We start from the raw sequence: 19718 nt of genomic DNA, 5'->3' as shown, positions 1-19718 counted from the left end.
TTCCCGTCTAATGAGGAAGAATGGTTCTCTCCGGCTGTCTTTGGAATGTTTCACAGTCATTGGGAAAATAGGTCCAATCTGACTTATAACAGAGGTTAAAAATCTGCATGAATTCACATGAAAATCATAACAATGTTTCTATAGTAAATAATACAAAAAAAAAGATTTCTATTAGTTTGATCCATTTGGAAAACTTTAGTAAATTAATTCGGCAGCTGCACCATGCTTTCCTTGATGGGAGTATAATGGGATCTTATTTGCTCCTTTCACTACTGATCTTAATCTGTAAGATTTATAATAATGATTTATTCGTTTTCTCACCGTTTTAGCAAAATGATTTAGCGGCCGATAACGCCTTGTGCTGCTGTCGCGTATAGCTTTTCCATGTTCGTTCACTAAACCAGACATATATAGGTGAGTTGAATGTTTCAACTCCATGGCTTCACTATGCATTATGGGACTTACCCCATTAACTTTCTCTTATAAGAATGGCTCAGCTGCCTTGCATAATACGCAGTTAAATCAATGAGTTGCCTTTCAAAGAAAAGCCCACCTGCATAAATTATGCCTTATGGAGGCTAGCTCAGCTTTTCTTGCTAGAGAAAGTCACTGGAGTTGACACTTTGTAATGCACAATGAATCGGCGAGTTGAAATTTTCAGCTGACCTGTAAATTTACAGCTTAGGGAATAGACCTCAAATTCTCAGTTTCAGTTTATGACAATAATGTACTTGTTTCATTGTACAGAGCATCAAAGAATGTTAGTACTATATAAATAATATATAACTTTAGGTCATATGTGAAAAAGAGACGTCTCAATGTATTCTTCATGATGAAACATTTCATAAATAAGATACACAAATGTGCATTAGTGCTGCAATGTAATAATACCTTAGCAGTTTCATTTCTAGAACAGCGGATGTATACGTGCACAGTTTCTTGAAATTAGCAGGTTGTGGCAGAGGGGAAAATCCAACTCTAGCCAACATGATCCTTGGAGGATTTCGGTTTGGAAGAAAAGCTCCATTTGCTTCTCTTAAAACCTGAAAAGTGACAAGTTCTTACAATTTCCTGGGGTAGACCTATGGCTGCTTTGGTGCTGTTTTCTTCTGCAGGTGTAGCACAGTAAAAATGGTCTAATCCTGGGAATGTTCCAAATTTCTATGCATGTGTATGTGAAAGGAAGCGTCAAATCTCAGATGACTAAACTGTTCCAATTTAGAACATTTCTGCTGGAGTCAGTATAAGTGCAAGTGTTATTGAATCTAATGCCAGTGTTCCATATAACCTTTCCAGTATTTTGTATGGTAAGCAATCTATACAAATACACTATATAAAAGAAAAAATAAATAAAAAAATATATATTTATATATCAGTGTAGGTATTAGGCTTGTGCAATCGGATTTGTATGAATTGCAAATCAATTCGTACAAATCTAGGAAACCACAAAACGGATGAAAACGAAGCAAAAAGCAACAAATTTTTGTCCAAACTTTGCGGGCTCTTTCTCACAAGTTCTTTCATACTCTCTGAATGTTTCCCTACTTTCTCTGCCAACCACTTCCCCATCCTTGTTTTGCATCTCCGCTTATATGTCTTGGATATTCTTGTTCTTTCTGCGGACATGCCCTCCCAGCGAACTTTCGCTCAATGGGAGGGTTTGTTTAGAGGACCTCACTGGAAGTGCTGCCATTTCGCCCCAGTATGCCTGTGTAAACATCTGCCAAAACAGCTGAGCTTTCTGTAACGTCCTCTCCCCCTAATTGGAGGATCAGGGGAGAGGACGTCACCAGAAGCTCCACCATTTGCCTGAAGATAATCTTGTGTGAACTTCCTCCAAAATTTCAGAGCTTCTACTGACGTCCTCTCCCCCGATTGAAGAATCGGTGGTCACCAGTGATCACTGGTAGACAGCAAACCACATTTGAGTACCTCAAAATAATACTCTCTGAAATATGTTTGTAAAACCTGAAACTAGGGCAAATTTGATTTTGAAACAATAGCAATAATTCAGAGCCAAACTCAGCCAGAGAGTTCTTGGTCACCTGGGAGATAAAAGTATAAAACGGATATTTAAAATCTAGTAGGGCTGCAACTAACGATTATTTAATAATTGATTAGTTGGCTGATTATTTTTTCGATTAATCGGATAAAAATATGCAATTTTTTTTAAATTATGTAATAAAAAACGTACAATTTACACTTTCATCTCTTTATTGTAATGGCCTCTCTCTCTCTCTCTATTCACCTTCTTATTTTACTGACATAATAATAAAAGCTACAAGAACCCAAACACAGTGTTTCTCAAACTAGGTTTTTATACAAAGTTATTAGTAAATATTAATTCATATTTTTCATATTTAATAAAAACTATGAGAAAAAAGCCTTGTTTATTTTCTTTTATTTACCAAACTGCCCCCAGTTATGCACATCTGACCCCCAGCTTGCCACTCTTCCCCCATATATGCCTTATACCTCCTATATGCCAGAGATTCCACTGTGCCCCCGATATGCCTTATACTCCTTATATGCCAGTGGTATCCAACTGAGCCCCCTGATATACCTTTTACCCCCAGATATGTCTTATGCCCCCCTGATATGCCTAATATTGATATGCCTTATACCCCCTATATGCCACTGTGCCCCCTGATATGCCTCATAACTTCCAATATGCCATTAGCCCCCATTTATGCCTTATACCTCCCTATATGCCACTGTGCACCCTGAAATGCCACTCCGCCCCCCCATAAATGCCCTGCACCACCCTGAAATTCATTATACTCCCTGATTCACCACTCTGCCTCCCCCAGATATGCTACCCTGAAATTTATTATACCCCCATACACCACTATAACTCACCCATATACCACTCTGCCTCCTCCCATACACCACTCTGCCTCCTCCCCCCTCCCATACTCCACTCTGCCTCCTCCCCCTCCCATACACCACTCTGCCTCCTCTCACCTCCCATACACCACTCTGCCTCCTCCCCCTCCCATACTCCACTCTGCCTCCTCCCATACTCCACTCTACCTCCTCCCCCCCCTCCCATACTCCACTCTGCCTCTTCCCCCCTCCCAGACACCACTCTGGCTCCTCCCCCTCCCAGGCACCACTCTGGCTCCTCCCCCTCCCAGACACCACTTTGCCTCCTCCCCCCTCCCATACTCCACTCTGCCTCCTCCCACTCTGCCTCCTGTCAGCAACGGAGGTTCACAAGACACCAGGGAGCCGGGTAGAGAGGCAGAGTGGCGTTATGGGAGGGGGAGGAGCCAGAGTGGTGTATGGGAGGGTGGCTCCCATACACCCCTCTGACTCCTCCCCTCTCCCATACACCGCTCTGCCTCTCTCCCGACTCCCTGGTATTTTGTGAACCAACGTTGCTGACAGGCACTTTGACTGCAGCTTCATAGAAGCCTCAGCGTAAATGAAGGGCAGTAACGGAGGCTGTCTGTGCGATGCAGACCCCCACCAGCTGACAGAGAGGATAATCCTCTGCAGGAGACCTTGATTCTCTGTCAGCCGGTGGGGGTCTGCGAGATGTACACAGACAGCCTCCGTTACTCACCTTCACTTACGCTGAGGCTTCTATGAAGCTGCAGTGAAAGTGCCTGTCAGCAACGGAGGTTCACAAAATACCAGGGAGTCGGGAGAGAGGAAGAGTGGTATATGGGGGGGGGGAGTCAGAGGGGTGTATGGAAGTGGAGAGGAGAGACGGAAGTTGTCTGTGCGCATCGCACGGACACCCACCGGCCAACAGTGAGGGGAATCCAGGTCCCCTGCAGCGTTGCGGGGGATCTGGATTCTAATGTTATAATCCGATCTCTGTTTGAGGTTGGATTATATAAGGAGAGGAGTATATAAGGAGAGGAGTTATAAAAACCTCTTTTTTAATCCATAAAAATCGATTCGACTAATCGATAATGAAAATCGTTGTCAACGATTTTAATTATCGATTTATTATCGATTTTATCGATTAGTTGTTTCAGCCCTAAAATGTAGTATAGAAGGAAAGAAAAACCGTGGACAGTACCTTAAAATTAAACCAGAGTTTGTTCTAGCTGCCAAATATTGATCTCCAAATCTGTTTATTGACTGATAAATTACTAGGGATTAGTGTAGATCAAGAAGAGCTTTCAAAATATATGTTATGTATATACTGCTATTAATTTGAAAAAATATTTTTAATTTCACAAAGTTGTGTAGCTGTATTACCACTTAGCTAAGTGCTTTGAGCATGCCTTCTTTTGGAGCCACCCCAGTACTACAATTCGCTGCCACCACCAAGACTTTATAGCCGGACATCTTCAGTTACTCCAAACAGAACAGAAATACAGTATACGTTACATTTATTTACATTACATTAACTAATATAATTCCAGCAGATTCTGCAGCTCTGTTACAATGAGTAGACTGATTTAAAATCACACAGGATATCAAACTGGTACAAAAGGAGAAGAGGACACTGCTCTTGTGAGCTGACAATCTAGTCAAGTGTAAATGTAACCTTAATAATAAGACATATAATTAACTCTTTTCTAACGTATTCTACCTCAGCTTTCTTCAGAGTAGTGAGTTCATGTTAGAGAACAAAAAACCAGAGATGATTAATTGACCATTTCATCTGAAAAAGGTTTTTCAGTGTCGTTTACAAAAATACAGGAATCCATGATATACAGAACTAAAGGTTACAAATCAACAAAACAGTCCATAAATCAAATAGGAAGCACAAAAGAAATCCCTACATACAATTAAATAATTTTATATATATATAAGTCCTTGTGGGAACTTCAAATGGCAAAATTCTTCTTGAATTTGGTAAAAAGAAACTTATCTTTGGTATTCTCCAAGATACATACTAGAGGCCAATCTACATATATGATTTATGACCTAGGATTGGGGTTTATAAGGACTGATGATCAAGGAAAATCCTGTGTGCCCCTGGATCAAAGACTACACAATAAAATACACATACTGGGCTTAACCCTTCGTAAACAAAGAAAGTGTTTTGAGGTTCATACTAAGTAGATGTATCATATTGATGAATGTCTAAATCTATTATTGAATTTATGGGCAAGGGAAACTTTTTTTTTTGACATAAAGAACCAGTATAAAACTGGAACTGTATAAGATAAAATCAACACAGTCACTGCACAGTGGTTGTCTACAATCCTGCATTAGAAACCCCCCCTTATGACAGCTGCATCAAATTACAAAAGTATTAGTTAAGAATTCTCTTGTGTGTTATTTATAGAATTGTTGCAAATGTGCTATATTTTGGACCGCTTTATCATTGTCGATTCTTGCCATAACGTTCCAGGTGTTATCTGTGCTCCAAATAAAAAATGCAGTGTGATATTAAAACACGTCCTTTTTTGTTCTTGTGAGTTTGAGAATAAACCCTCATGCCTGGGGTTGCACAACTGTTTTTTACACATTCCTGTGTATTTGATTTGGTTTATTATTATTATTATTATTATTATTATTCCTTTTTAGGGAATTCCCAGCCCTCCAAACCTTATGTTTGAATGACACTTAACGTGGCTTTGTTCCCAGAACTTGTCACAAGCCATTTATTTCAAGTCACCCAGTCTTGATTATGTTGCCGTTTGCAGAATATGCTTTCCCTTCGGAGAAGACGCTCTTTACCAGATGTATTTGCATAACAATCTAACTGATGGCAGCAATGATAAATCAGCTAGATATTGTGACAAAGCTGATGAATTCAGGATAGGGGAAAGTGTTAATGTACGCAACTTTATTTACAGTATGTCTGTAAACATCTCTTACTAATAAATTTCTTATGAAAATGTAAGTGGTCTAGGGAAATCTTGTAAATAATGTCTAATCTTACCGATAGTCATCTACAACTGTGATTCAGGAATCATTCTTTGTATTGTAGCACAGAACTATTGATGTGCTCCTCATCATGTTTTTTATTGTTTCTACCCTACCTACCATAGAGAATACTATATAACATTGGTAGTTCCCATTAGAAGGGATGGGCCTAGGGGCAGATATCATCAAACACTTTAGGATGTAAAAGGTCAGCTTTTAGTTTGTCTCATAAAATATTTGGATGCCTGCAAGGGACAAACTGGGAGGATGTCTGACATAGGTCGACCAGGCCTAGGGGGAGCACCCCCCTGAGCTGCTTTAATAGGGGCCGATCACCCTCTTGGGCAATTGGCCCACCTAGTACGCCACAGCTCTCAATGAACCAATTGGGGAGATGAGAGATTTCCTTTTGAAGTCATCCCATTTATACCGCACCGTCTCCTAGGGCAGAGCATCAGCATATTATGTCATATCCTAGTGTTCCTCTTGAAGAAGGAGCTCGGAGAAGGGGAAGGACCCCTTTCAGAAAATTTGGAACCGGAACACTGCTCTGGGTTAGGCCTAGGGCAGCACCCTGTGTATATATTACTGTATGATTTACAGTACATAGTGAGGTTTGTTCAGCAGATTGATTAGACGTTTTCCATAGAAAAGAAAAACTAAGGACAAAGAATTATTTGTTCTATTTTTAACATTCATTTATGTTTTTACACGTTTAACAGTTTTTATGACTTGGCTGGCATATAGGCGTACTGCGTAGTTTATACACAAACATTTTAAATATCTACAGTCTATCTTATGAAAACAGACAGCAGTGGGTTAGAGTCCCCAATTCAGAACTGTAGTAGACAAAATAATTATGCAGCTAATGATCTAGTAATTGGCTCTGTTTCATTCTTTGGTATTCTTGTTCATACAACAGATTTCTCAAATTGGGGAACACGTTACTCGTCTTTTTCTAGTTATGTTTATTTAGCATGTTATTTATAGTATATATCATTTTGTTTGTTTTTCCTTGGTTGCCTGGATTTCTGGACTATTTTATACAAGGGCTTCCATTAAATTGGAACTACACTGCCTGCTGGTTTATTATCTAGGTGTAGGGCTGCAACTAACGATTATTTTAATAATCGATTAGTTGGCCGATTATTTTTTCGATTAATCGGATAAAAAAAACAATATGCACATTTTTTGTTTATTTAAAATAATTTAATGAACTGGATGTTAAAAAACAACTTAAAATTTACATTAACATTCTTATTTTGTTATGATGTAATAAAAAAACAATATTTTCAAAGTACAAAAACCCAAACAATATTTATGAAACAAAATAACCCCAAACATTCTGAAAAGAGGTGGACTATTACTGTTCAAGAAACTTTGCACCCAGCACTTTGCACCCGGCACTTTGCACCCAGCACTTTGCCCCAGCCCTGGCACTTTGCACCCAGAACTTTGCACCCAGCACTTTGCACTCAGCCCTGGCACTTTGCACCCAGAACTTTGCACCCAGCCCTGGCACTTTGCACCCAGCCCTGGCACTTTGCACCCAGCACTTTGCACCCGGCACTTTGCACCCAGCCCTGGCACTTTGCACCCAGCCCTGGCACTTTGCACCCAGCACTTTGCACCCAGCCCTGGCACTTTGCACCCAGAACTTTGCACCCAGCCCTGGCACTTTGCACCCAGCCCTGGCACTTTGCACCCAGCACTTTGCACCCAGAACTTTGCACCCAGCCCTGGCACTTTGCACCCAGCCCTGGCACTTTGCACCCAGCCCTGGCACTTTGCACTGTGCCCCTGCACCCAGTCTCCAACTCTGCCCTGCACCCAGCCCTGCCCCCACATTCTGCCCTGCCCCCACACTCACACCCTGCACCCACTCTGCTCTGCACCCCCACTCACACTCTGCCCTGCACCCAGTCTCCAACTCTGCCCTGCACCCCCACCCCCACTCTGCCCTGCACCCAGTCTCCTGCCCTGCCCCCACACTCACACCCTGCCCTGCACTCAGTCTCCTGCCCCCCCCACCCCCACTCTGCCCTGCCCCCCCCACCCCCACTCTGCCCTGCATCCCCTGAAACCCCACCCCCACGAATCGCTCTGTGCGAACGGAGCCACTCGCACAGAGCGAACCGCAACTAAAAGAAGGCGCGTGTAGCGGAAGCGGGGAACGCTCGCGGAGGTAAGTAAAAGGAGCCGAGTGCTCCAACAACGAATCGATCACTCGATTAATCGATAACGGAAATCGTCGACAACGATTTCCGTTATCGATTATTATCGATTTTATCGATTCGTTGTTTCAGCCCTATCTAGGTGTAATTAATCTTAGAGAATAGAAGGTCCAAATATTAACTGTTCTCCCTGAGTAGAGAGGGAGTAGATCCCCCAAGGGCCCATACACACAGAGAGAAGGAGGCATTTTCGCAGGCTGTGGTTAACACTCCTCACCATGGATGTTCAGACGTAGGGCTTTAGCCTTATTCACCCGTATCCTAGGGCCCTGTATGCTATAAATTGGTTCACATTTTGTCTCGTTTACCCATTTAATTCCTTTTAGAATGTAAGTTTACAAGTGGGGTCCCCATAAGCTCAGCATTCTTGCCAGGGATTTTGTAAAAGTGCTATTCTTGTGCACATTTTTTCAACATACTTCAATCTGAAATATATTACTACACACTTCAGTAACTGATCTTTTCCTAATACTTGGTGACCCTCTCTATCTATATGTGCCTCATAAATTGTAGAGAAGAATTTTCCGAGTTTAGCTGTATTGTGTGAATAAACCATGCATGGATTTTTCATGTAAGGATACCTCAGGTTTAAATTTTTGATTATTTTCCCTGGTTAAAGGAATTACAGTGGTAGCTTTTAATAAGTTTTTTTTTCTATTTAATGTTTGTAAAAAGTCACCATTCAACCATAATTGCCAAGATTTAAGTAATGATAATTATTTCTACATTTTCTTTAATATTTAAGAACGGAATTACTATTGTAAATATTATATTATGTGCAGTGCGCTTATATGAACAAAATGCACTAGTTAGTAGACCTGTAGTAGTTTGTAGTGTCATTTGTGGTCTCTTATCCTTGGCTCTACCTAGGGTTTTTGAGACGTTAGGATTTAAGGAGGAAAATTAGTGTAACTGTAAATCTAAACCAGACGGATTAACTCTAAACTAGACTTCTTATGTGCAGTTAAATGGCGGATGAACTATGGAGTAACTTGTTGGCTGTTTGTGGTGTTGAAACTTCAAGAATGAGCATATCAAGACAACAGTGGCTACTTTAATTTTTTTAATTCTTATTATTTTGAATTTATATAAAACCAACAATTTACACAGCGCCTCTTATATTATATATCCAATGGATGGGACAAAACTAGAATTGATAGGCTTTTTATTTTAAACTTCGGTGTAGTAACTTCATCTATAGTCATGACCTTCTCGTCATATAAGGTTTGACTGTGTATAACAGCTTGCTTTACAATTGAACCAGAGGTTCCATTAAATGAGTGTACAGTGGAGGTTATAAAGGACAAAGCTGGTAAAAATCCATTAGTTTCTATGGTGACATCATGAATTTTACCTCTTTGCACTAGACATGCTCTTTACATGCCTCCCCCACTGTTCTATATTTACAAAGAGTCATTTAAGAGCAAAGGCTTGCATGTACAGAACAAAAAAAAACAAATTGAAAGCCAGTTAAAATGTCCTGTCTGGTTATTCCAGATTTAGTGCCGTGCACGCTAGTTGATCTCTGTAGATATGGGACTCGGAGAAATCTTCCTATTTGTTGATGATCAAATAGTTGTATGTCCTACAAAACATGTATGTAACTAAAATATGGGACAACGCTTGACGTATGTTAGCATGATTATGATCGTTTATCCCCAGAGGTCTCTTCTTGACATTAGCTTCTAAGCATCCGTATTTATGGATGAACGTCTCCACGATGTATGACTTACTTATCTTATTTGTTATATGTATAATCACATTTTGAGAAGTGCAGATAAATATAACATTATTTTGTTTTTTTCTTTCAAGAATTCAGAAAGAGCTTGCAGAGATAACACTGGATCCTCCTCCTAATTGCAGGTAAGACCCCGTTCCTTCAGAGTTTTTTGCTGGTAGCGTCAATTAAAACCTCTCTGATTACAAAGAAGGGAATAGTCAGCATAGACTATTAAGATCGCATAGCCTGATAACGTTAACAGAATGCATATGAAATGCTACATGCTGGTACCAATTACACGTTATCCCTGCTAGCATATCTTTCCTGATAGCTATTAAAATAAATAGCACCATTTGTATGAATGTACACATTGTAATAACATTGTGCCACCCAGCTGGTAGAAATAACAAGCTTTTCAAATTATTTTTATATATATATATATATATATATATATATATATATATATATATATATATATATATATATTTACTCACAGAGTCCATTGCACACCATTCCAAATATTCCAAGCCCGGTGCTAGTAACCAGCAGTTTCCATATAAAACACTTTCAAAAAGATGGTCAGCACTCTAGGTCTTTAAATTGACAATTTCATTTTATTCAAAGTCAAGTCGACGTTTCAGTCATTACTGACTTGTCCTGATGAAAGTCAGTAATGACTGAAACGTCGACTTGACTTTGAATAAAATGAAATTGTCAATTTAAAGACCTAGAGTGCTGACCATCTTTTTGAAAGTGTTTTATATATATATATATGTGTATATATATATATATATATATATATATATATATATATATATACGTTGATTTCAGGTTTGTTAGTTATATATCTTCTTTAATGGAAGCGACCATCTAAAATTCCATTTTACAGAATTTATGTATAAGTTAACGCATGCCAAAAATATTATGGATGTATAATGCTTGAAATGAGCCTTTAACTGGCAGAACCCACCCCCCATAACTCAGAGGTTTATAACCGTGTTGTGTTGGTAATTTGAAGTACATCGTTCAATAATACATCACTTGTGTCTTTCTCTTTTTCTTGCCATGTTATAGTAAGATGAAAGGCTAAATATTTATTGTGTGTCAATTATCCAATTGCATCCCAGGAAGTAGATCTAGAGTAGATGCTTTTATGTGTATAAGCTGATTCTGTTTGGTCTGACGATAAAATACTAACACTTTATTTTAAGCTCTAAATAGAAATGTTCTGTGCAAGGAAGTGACCTTTTTAGTAATTGCCTTTGATGCATATTTCAGTTTGAGTGGATAAACACTGCAATCTGTAGATAAAACTTCATTTGTAGGGAGCACAATGTGTCCGTTTGCATAGCGCTGTCAGCCCAAATTCTTGTAATTTCACAGTTTTTCTTTTTAGTCGATCGCTAATTTGTACATCATTTTAAGAATGATAGTTTTACTCCTGCAGTGTAAAGAAAATAAATGTAAAGAAATGTTCTTTATGACATCAGTGATGACATCCTTTGTGATGAAAGTTCATATTACTTACAGCGTTCACCTCATACTTGTAGGCCATTACCAGACAATACCATTACCCAACTGTCAGCCTCACTTGAACCTCTCTTACCTTCCATGTTAACCCTTTCCTGCCCAGACACAGCAGCCTCTTTTTATAACAACACACTTGCTTCATCCCTCGACACCATAGCTCCAATTACTACAAGTTACCCCCGACAATTTAAACGCCAACCATGGCATACCAAAACCACACGGTTTCTTCAGAAGTGCTGCCGCACGGCTGAGCGTTATTTCAGAAAATCCAAATCCAGCGAAGACTTTACTCATTATAAATTCATGCTCCACACCTACAACTCTGCCCTCTCTCTCACCAAACAGCTCTACTTCTCCACTCTCATATCCTCTCTTTCTTCCAACCCACGACGCCTTTTTTCTACTTTCAACTCCCTTCTCTGTCCCTCCACACCCACACCACAAACCTCTCTCACTGCCCAAGATCTTGCTGCCCACTTCAAAGAGAAGATCGAGACTATTAGAAAATACCTCTCTTCCTTACAACTCCCTCCTACACCACTCAACACCACTCTCTCCACTCCTACTATACTAACTGCCTTTTCCCCTACAACCGAAGAAGAGAGAGCCACTCTTCTTTCTTCCTCTCACCCAACAACCTGTCCCCTTGACCCCATCCCTTCACACCTTACAAAGTCTCTATATCCATCCCTTGGTCCATCACTTACCCACCTATTTAATCTTTCTCTATCATCTGGAACTGTACCATCTGCCTTCAAGCATGCGCTAATCACACCAATTCTAAAGAATCCTTTCTCAGGTCCCGTCTGTTTGTCTAACTACCGCCCTATCTCTCTGCTTCCTTTTACCTCTAAGCTGCTTGAACGGATTGTGTACAACCGCCTCATTAACTTCCTCTCCTCTAATTCCCTCCTTGACCCTCTACAGTCTGGTTTCAAACCCCTTCACTCTACTGAAACAGCTCTAACAAAAGTCTCCAATGACTTGCTCTCTGCCAAAGCAAAAGGTCACTACTCTATTCTAATTCTACTGGATCTCTCTGCTGCTTTCGATACTGTTGATCACCACCTTCTTCTAGACTCACTTGCTTCTATAGGCATTCGAGATACAGCTCTCTCCTGGATCTCCTCATATCTGTCTAACCGTTCCTTCTCTGTCAGCTTCTCTGGCAAGACATCATCGCCCCTTCCACTTTCGGTTGGTGTCCCCCAAGGTTCAGTCCTTGGCCCTCTGCTGTTCTCTCTTTATACTTCATCTCTTGGCAAACTAATCAACTCATTTGGCCTCCTATATGCAGATGATACCCAATTCTACCTGTCTTCTCCTGATCTCTCTCCATCTCTCCTGTCCCGTATTACCAATTGCTTGTCTGTTATTTCTTCATGGATGTCACAACACTACCTGAAACTTAATCTTTCTAAAACTGAACTCATCTTCCCTCCCTCCATCTCCACTCCACTACCTGAATTCTCTATCACCATTAACAACACGACTATCTCTCCTACTAACCAGGCCCGATGCCTTGGGGTCATCCTTGACTCAAACCTCTCCTTCATCCCTCACATTCAGTCCCTCGCCAGATCCTGCCGCTTGCACCTAAAAAACATCTCTCGTATCCGCCCATTCCTCACCCAAGAATCCACAAAAACCCTGGTTCATTCCCTTATCATTTCCCGTCTTGACTACTGCAACACTCTTCTGGTTGGCACTCCACTGTCTCGACTCTCTCCTTTACAGTCTATCCTAAATGCCGCTGCTAGGCTCATCTTCCTTGCACGTCGCTCCTCTTCTGCTTCCCCCCTCTGTGAAACCCTCCACTGGCTCCCAATTACCTTTAGAATTAAATTTAAGATCCTGGTACTGACATATAAGGCCATCCATAATACTGCTCCTCCGTACATTTCTGACCTCATTAGCAAATACTCTCCTACTCGATCCCTACGTTCCTCCCATGGGCTAAGGCTCTCCTCCTCACTCATCACCTCTTCCTTTTCCCGTCTACAAGATTTCACTCGAGCTGCCCCATATCTCTGGAATCTTCTCCCAAGGAACCTTCAGCATTCTCCCTCCCTCCCAACATTCAAGAAACATCTAAAAACCCACTTCTTCAGAGAAGCATACCATCTTAGCTGCTAGAACTTCCTTGTCATCGATACAACCCCCACAATACCTCTCACCCTTTCTCTATGCCTTATGTTTGTCACCCCATTTCCCTCTAGATTGTAAGCTTGCGAGCAGGGCTCTCTCCACCAAATGTATCGGTTTGTCTTAGTCTGTCAATTCTTGTCTTGTCATACCCCTTGAATTTATGTATTGTATTAAGCGCTGCGTAAACTGTTGGCGCTATATAAATAAAGGATAATAATAATAATAATAATAATATTGAAGTTTTTGAGTTTTTTCTAAGAAATAAAGACAACCACTAGCAATTACATTTTTATTTAGCATCAGCAGATTTGTAGCGCTGTAAGAATAGGGGGCAGTAAAAAATAAAAAAAACCCAGTTTTTTAAATTCCTAATAACACACATTAAGACATATTAGTACGGAAAGAGAAGAGGACAACGCTCTGATGAGCTTCCAGTCTGTTGGGTAGCAAGGGCAATATGGAGAATTCTGTGTTGAGATCTTGCAGGTAGGAATGACGGATGGCCTGTTTATTTTGATGGTATAAGGATGGTAGGTTGTTTACTTCTATACGCTATATTCTTTGTTGGGTAAGCTTAAGTCCGCTGCCTTTTGAATTATGTTGCTGCATATCTTATTACCAAGTAATAATTTAGTTATTGCTAAGTATAAATATATATGTTTTGCTAATCGTGGTATAATGCCGGAAAACTGGCTCAGGCAGGTAAGGGTAAAATACCAGTAAAATTGCCTCTAGGGCATAACTCTAACACTTTATACTTTTTTGCCGTTAATTTGGCTTAAAAAAAACCAACTGTTAAAGCCGTTACTGAGCCCACAATGCAATGACATACTGTGTTACTTAGTTGCAAGTCTCTCTGTGGGTATGTATACCTACACATGTGTATGTATATAAAGTGCTTGTGTACATAAGGGCTCATGTACGGGGCAGCATGGTTATTGTGGGGGCTGAAGTATAGCGCAGCTCGCTATCTCTCTAAATAGCTATCCTTACAATGGCCGGACTCGGGCTGCTTCTCACTTGCTGTGACCCGTGACCCCAGAGGTCATGTCTGTGTGCCCATCCCCCAGGCCACACTGGCCTCAAGCTGGTCTCTGTTGGTGGGGAGGGAAGCTGCTCTCATTGTGAATCCTCCCCTTCCCAGGACACCGACCCTTGCTGACTTACCCAAGTCTCTCCTAATATCTTTGTGTGCGCAGCATGGCAGTATGTCATATGTAGTCAACACTTATTTATCAATTTTATATTTCCATGACTATAACTAAGAGACTAGATCAGCACTCCAGGCCTTTGCTGAAATTATGAAAGAATGAGAGAAGGCGTATTGACGGGAAAGGTTGACATTCTGGGCTTCCACTGCTACCATCAAATAATTTATATTCATAAACTGATGGTGTGCTTTTTCATTTATAGCAATAGGACCGATGGTGGATTTTTGTCATATATATATATATATATATACATTTTCCAAAACATCTTGAAACAAAATGTCATACTGTATTGTAGAGCTGATTGTAAACTAACTGTGTCTTTATAATATGCTGCTGATGAATTGCTGGTAAGCAACATCAAGAGAACCCTCAAGGAGCATATTTGGAAGTATTGTTCTGCAGATGAAAGTATACATTATAAGCCATTTCAGAACAAATTGCTTTCCTTCCCAATAGAGATGGCGAACAAGCAGAATGTTGATGGAGAATGTGGAATATATAGAAATAAAAAGTTAAACAATCAGGTGCCAGAGGCAATGACTCGCTTCTCCATCCTAGTTAGAGCATTGTGCATGGTGGACTGCCAGATTCCCAATAAGCAGGATATTTGCCTGGACGGCCAATAGTAGGGACATACCGTGTTTCCCCGATAGTAAGACACCCCCGATAGTAAGACGTATCGGGAGTTTCAGAGGGGTCAGCTAATATAAGCCGTACCCCGAAAGTAAGACATATGTCTTACTTTCGGGGAAACACGGGGGATTTGCCTACGGCCTACGGCCGCATTAACGCAGGGCATAAGGGGCGCCTGCCCCTTAGGCCCGCCGCACCTGCGACCGGGTCCGCCACTCTAAGGGGCCGGGAAGTCCCCACCAAGGCCGGCCTTACGTGTCTGCGGCCGCACAGGATTTAAATTAAAACATCGGGGTTTTTTTTTTAACTTTATTTAACATCCTCCATGTTAAATAAAGTTAAAAAAAACTTTATTTAACATGGAGGATGTTAAATAAAGTTTTTTTAACTTTATTTAACATGGAGGATGTTAAATAAAGTTGAAAAAAAACCCCGATGTTTTTATTTAAACCCTGTGCGGCCGCAGACCCCTAAGGCCGGCCCCTTAGAGCAGGGCCGACCTTTGGGGTGTGCGACCGCACAGGGCGCCACACTCCAGGGGGTGCCAACCTGCGGCACCCGGCACCCCTCCAGAGACGGACAGTAATGTCCGCCGCTGGAGGAGCAGGCTCGCAAGGGAGCGGTATCGGAGGTCTTTAACAGACCTCCGGCTCCCTTGAGTGATTTTAAGCCGGGTTCAACCCGGCTTAAAATCACTCAAGGGAGCCGGAGGTCTGTTAATGACCTCCGATACCGCTCCCTTGTGATCTGCGCGGCAACAGCTGTTGTGCGCCGGGGTTTCTTGTCAGATCCCGGCGCACAACACTGAAGCCGCGCCCACCGCTGTCCGTGCCCTCTGACCCGGAAGGAGACAAGAACTGGCGAAGAGGAGGAAAAGAAGCTGAAAGAAGAAAGGAAAGGTAGGAAAGCATTAAATTCGAAAAATTTTTCCCAATATAAGACATACCCCGAAAGTAAGACATAGTGGGGCTTTTAGGGATAAAAAGAAAGTAAGACGCTGTCTTACTTTCGGGGAAACACGGTAGATCTTGTTGTCATCAACTTTAACATGTTTATACCTGTCTTAGCATATTCAAAATGTGCATAGAATTTTAAATTAGATAACCATTTGACCCACCTAGACTGCCTGTTTTTCCTGATGTAAGGACTCAGACCTTAATCAGTCCTTGAGCTTTGCCTTAGATTCAGGATATTTTTATGCCCATCCCATGCTTGTCGTTTAAATACCCATATTGGGAAATGCAGTATTCCTGCCTTTCAGGTGCAGAACGGTTTGTTTCTTGCAATTCAAACTGTATTTAAATGTAATGTTACCTTAGATGCCTTCTTCTGCTAGATGAGGTTTCAGGATACTGTCACAGCGGATACTATTACCCCAAGCTGTAAAGTGACAAGCCATCATATCTCAGCTGGGTTTGTTTGGTTAACACTGCAGAGTGAGGCCAATAGAAGTCGTGATGATTACATATTTCCTTAAATCAATAAGCTGTTATCAGCCTGCTTGCATTATTCGTTTTCGCTGGCAGTTGTCTCGTTGTTTGGTATTTATAATCGTCTAGCTGACAATGTGCTGATCACAGAACAATGTATTGAAATGTAGCAGTAATATTGTAGCAATGGGGAAGGTCACTTGCTACTATCATTTATAATGGAAAGTAAAAAAAAACCAAAAAACACCCAAAGTGCTTATTTGTTCATTCATAACAACTGATTATGAAATGTATTCATGAAAGTTGCCGAATTGTCGCTGAATGTCTAGATCAGAGATTACTGTTATACAGATAATGATGCTCTTACACATTTACATAGTAATAATGAGATTGTACAAAGACTTGAATTCTTTTCCCAAGGCATTAATGTTTACTTTAGCTTAAAGGGACACTCCAAATGCACGTTTAATGTATAAAATAGCTGAGAGGCCATTTTTAATGTATGTGGCATCCCCCACTTGGCCCTTTTTCCTCATCCTCCCACCTTTGCCATGCAGAAGAAGTGTTCAGCACATGATATACTAACTGCCAATCAACTCCAGCTCTGGCTCAGCAAATGTTGTGAAGGGTCTACTGGGGGCGGGCTACATGTGCGTAAAGCGCCCCTATCAATTTCAATGGGAATGTCAAGTTTCAAGCAGCCAATTGGTGGCAAGAAATGCCAGACCATGAAGAACTGGGAGCATTCTCACAAATGTATTTAACATGCATTCTTCTTTGGTCAGGCTGCCTGGGACGTTAAACTGTCCCTTTAAATAATGTGGTGGAATGGTGCTGTCTGAACCAGAAAAGTCATTATTGATTTCCAGCCTTTTCCAGTCAAATATATATAAGCGTCCTCGCTAGCACTAAAGCTAATATTGTCAAAATTCTTACTTTCCCTTTTTTGTTTTGTTTTTACAGCAATACAGGTACCTGTTCATGGTTTAAAACGGCATTATTCCCTCGTATTTGTATTTAAATAGCATTTTTATTACAGTAAGAGAAATTATATTTCCAGTATACAGAGAAGAGCCATCACACTGAATTATACTTTAAACAATATCTTTTAGTGTGATATTTCATGTATTTTGGCTTTATGGCTGGCAATTTATTAGGCTATTATTCCAGAAATATCTTGGCTCACAAGTCTTGAATTGCTTCCTAAAATGAAATTGCTCCTCTCACGTGTGTCCTTTATCTTGCAAGAATATGGGCTGTAGCTTTGCACCGGGACTCCTCTGTGTTTGGAGAGTGGAGGAATCTGCAAATGAATCATTCAGAACGTTCTGTCTCTGGCGAATGCCTTACCCGTGGTGATTCTCTGTTTATTTTGATTGCAGATGACAAGTGCGCCATTACTGTTTATATATTTTGACCGTGTGCTTGGGGTAGTGGTGGGGGAATCTGCTAAGATCAGCTTAAACGTACTGTTTACAGTTTGCTGTTAGCGTCAGCCCAGTCCTCAATGGCAAGTGTAAAGTACAAGCCTATGATTTACAAATGTCTGGCCCCGTGCCATGTCGATTGGCTGTGATAAGAGCTGACTGGGAAAACAAATGAAAAAGAACAGGTGGCTGGAATAGAAAGTTCTTAGAAAAGAAGTGTTCACAAGAATGAGACTGCACTATACAATTGGGATACATACGTATAAGCATAAATGTGCAGTTATGGGGTGCAGTCACCATGGGAGTCAACAGAATGTTTGTATTGATTGCCCAATACTTGCCTAGGATTTCTTGTTATACGTATGGCAGTTTAAAGGTTGTTGCAGCCTTTAAAATGTGGTAAAAACAATAACTGTGAAAGTCTCAGAACTTCATGTTCCGTGAGTGAAAAGGTAACATTTGACAGCAGATAAGGACTATTTGGCCCATCTCATCTGCCCATTTTCCTGATACTCAGACCATAATCAGGTTTTAATCTTGTGTTAGATTAAGGATAGCCTTCATTCACGATATAAAGGTGGCACAACTCATGTATAGGTGTTTGTTGAGATTTTGTTGCAAAAAATGGTAAAATTAAATGGTACATGGCCAATAAACTGTCTATAGGCAAAACCTTACACATTCTTTCAAGGAACCCATCCTTGAATTTCCCTAAAATCAACCTTTTTATATTCATAAGAATTGTATTTAATTATGATGATTATACATTACATTAGCTACTTTTTAGTGAATAAACTAGTTTATCCAGATCATAGGAAAGATGTTGGATTTCGTCTGATATCGTAATATAAATTGAATTCATTTTTTTTAAAATAAATATTAAAACACAACCTTTTACCGGAAAAAAAATCCTATAGTTATTTTGTATATATATTTTTGTTACTTAAAAACACACCTCCTAAGGCAGCTGCTATCTTAAAAATGAAAATAAATTACACCTCTCTGTAAATCTTAAATTAATACAGTCTGAATTTGAAGAGCTCAAATAGTTTTTTTCTGTCTTCTCCAATGTCTTAATTACCCCCAGATTTTGCCCAGCAAATATGACATCTTTTTTTCTCACTGCTGCATATGATTTATTTAAAGTATTTGCTGTTAATTACCATTGCTCTCTCTGCAACACATGTAAAAAGCGTGAATACTGCTAAAGATTTTCTGATTGTGTAAACTGTTATATGCAAAAAGGTTTGAGACTAACTCAACCAAGAACTGACAACCGCATAATAGCCTGACCCATGGTGAGTCCCCACATCTCAAGTTTGTGCCATTACAGAGGAAACAATATCCATCAATATATCAGTCTGATCCTGGCCACAAAGGCAGTCCAGAACCAAAATGCAGGGCAGATATCCTGTGCACAAGTGATAGATACCGACAAGACCCCACTGATGAGGCCCATGAAGGCCAAAGCGTACGTCTAGGGTTGTTGCTTCCCTCGTGCAGAGGAAATTTTCCTTGCCTTTTGGTTCTGCACTGCCCTTGTGGCT

General features: G+C 40.5%; 1 protein-coding gene across 1 annotated transcript in view; it reads left to right on the top strand.

Moving 5' to 3' along the window:
- LOC149300775 (ubiquitin-conjugating enzyme E2 E2-like) overlaps positions 1-19718 on the top strand; it is a 91971-nt gene that overhangs the window by 2019 nt on the left and 70234 nt on the right. The window contains exon 2 of the mRNA XM_089484839.1: positions 9885-9935. Within this exon, the coding sequence (XP_089340965.1) occupies positions 9885-9935 (51 nt within the window). The remainder of the gene's footprint in view (positions 1-9884; positions 9936-19718) is intronic.

Source organism: Sceloporus occidentalis, unplaced genomic scaffold, assembly GCF_023333645.1.
Source record: "Sceloporus occidentalis isolate IW3139 unplaced genomic scaffold, rSceOcc1.0.p SCAF_23, whole genome shotgun sequence".
NCBI classification, from domain to species: domain Eukaryota; kingdom Metazoa; phylum Chordata; class Lepidosauria; order Squamata; family Phrynosomatidae; genus Sceloporus; species Sceloporus occidentalis.
The sequence above is the reverse complement of the archived record's forward strand: the minus strand, read 5'-3'. Positions and strand labels throughout refer to the sequence as shown.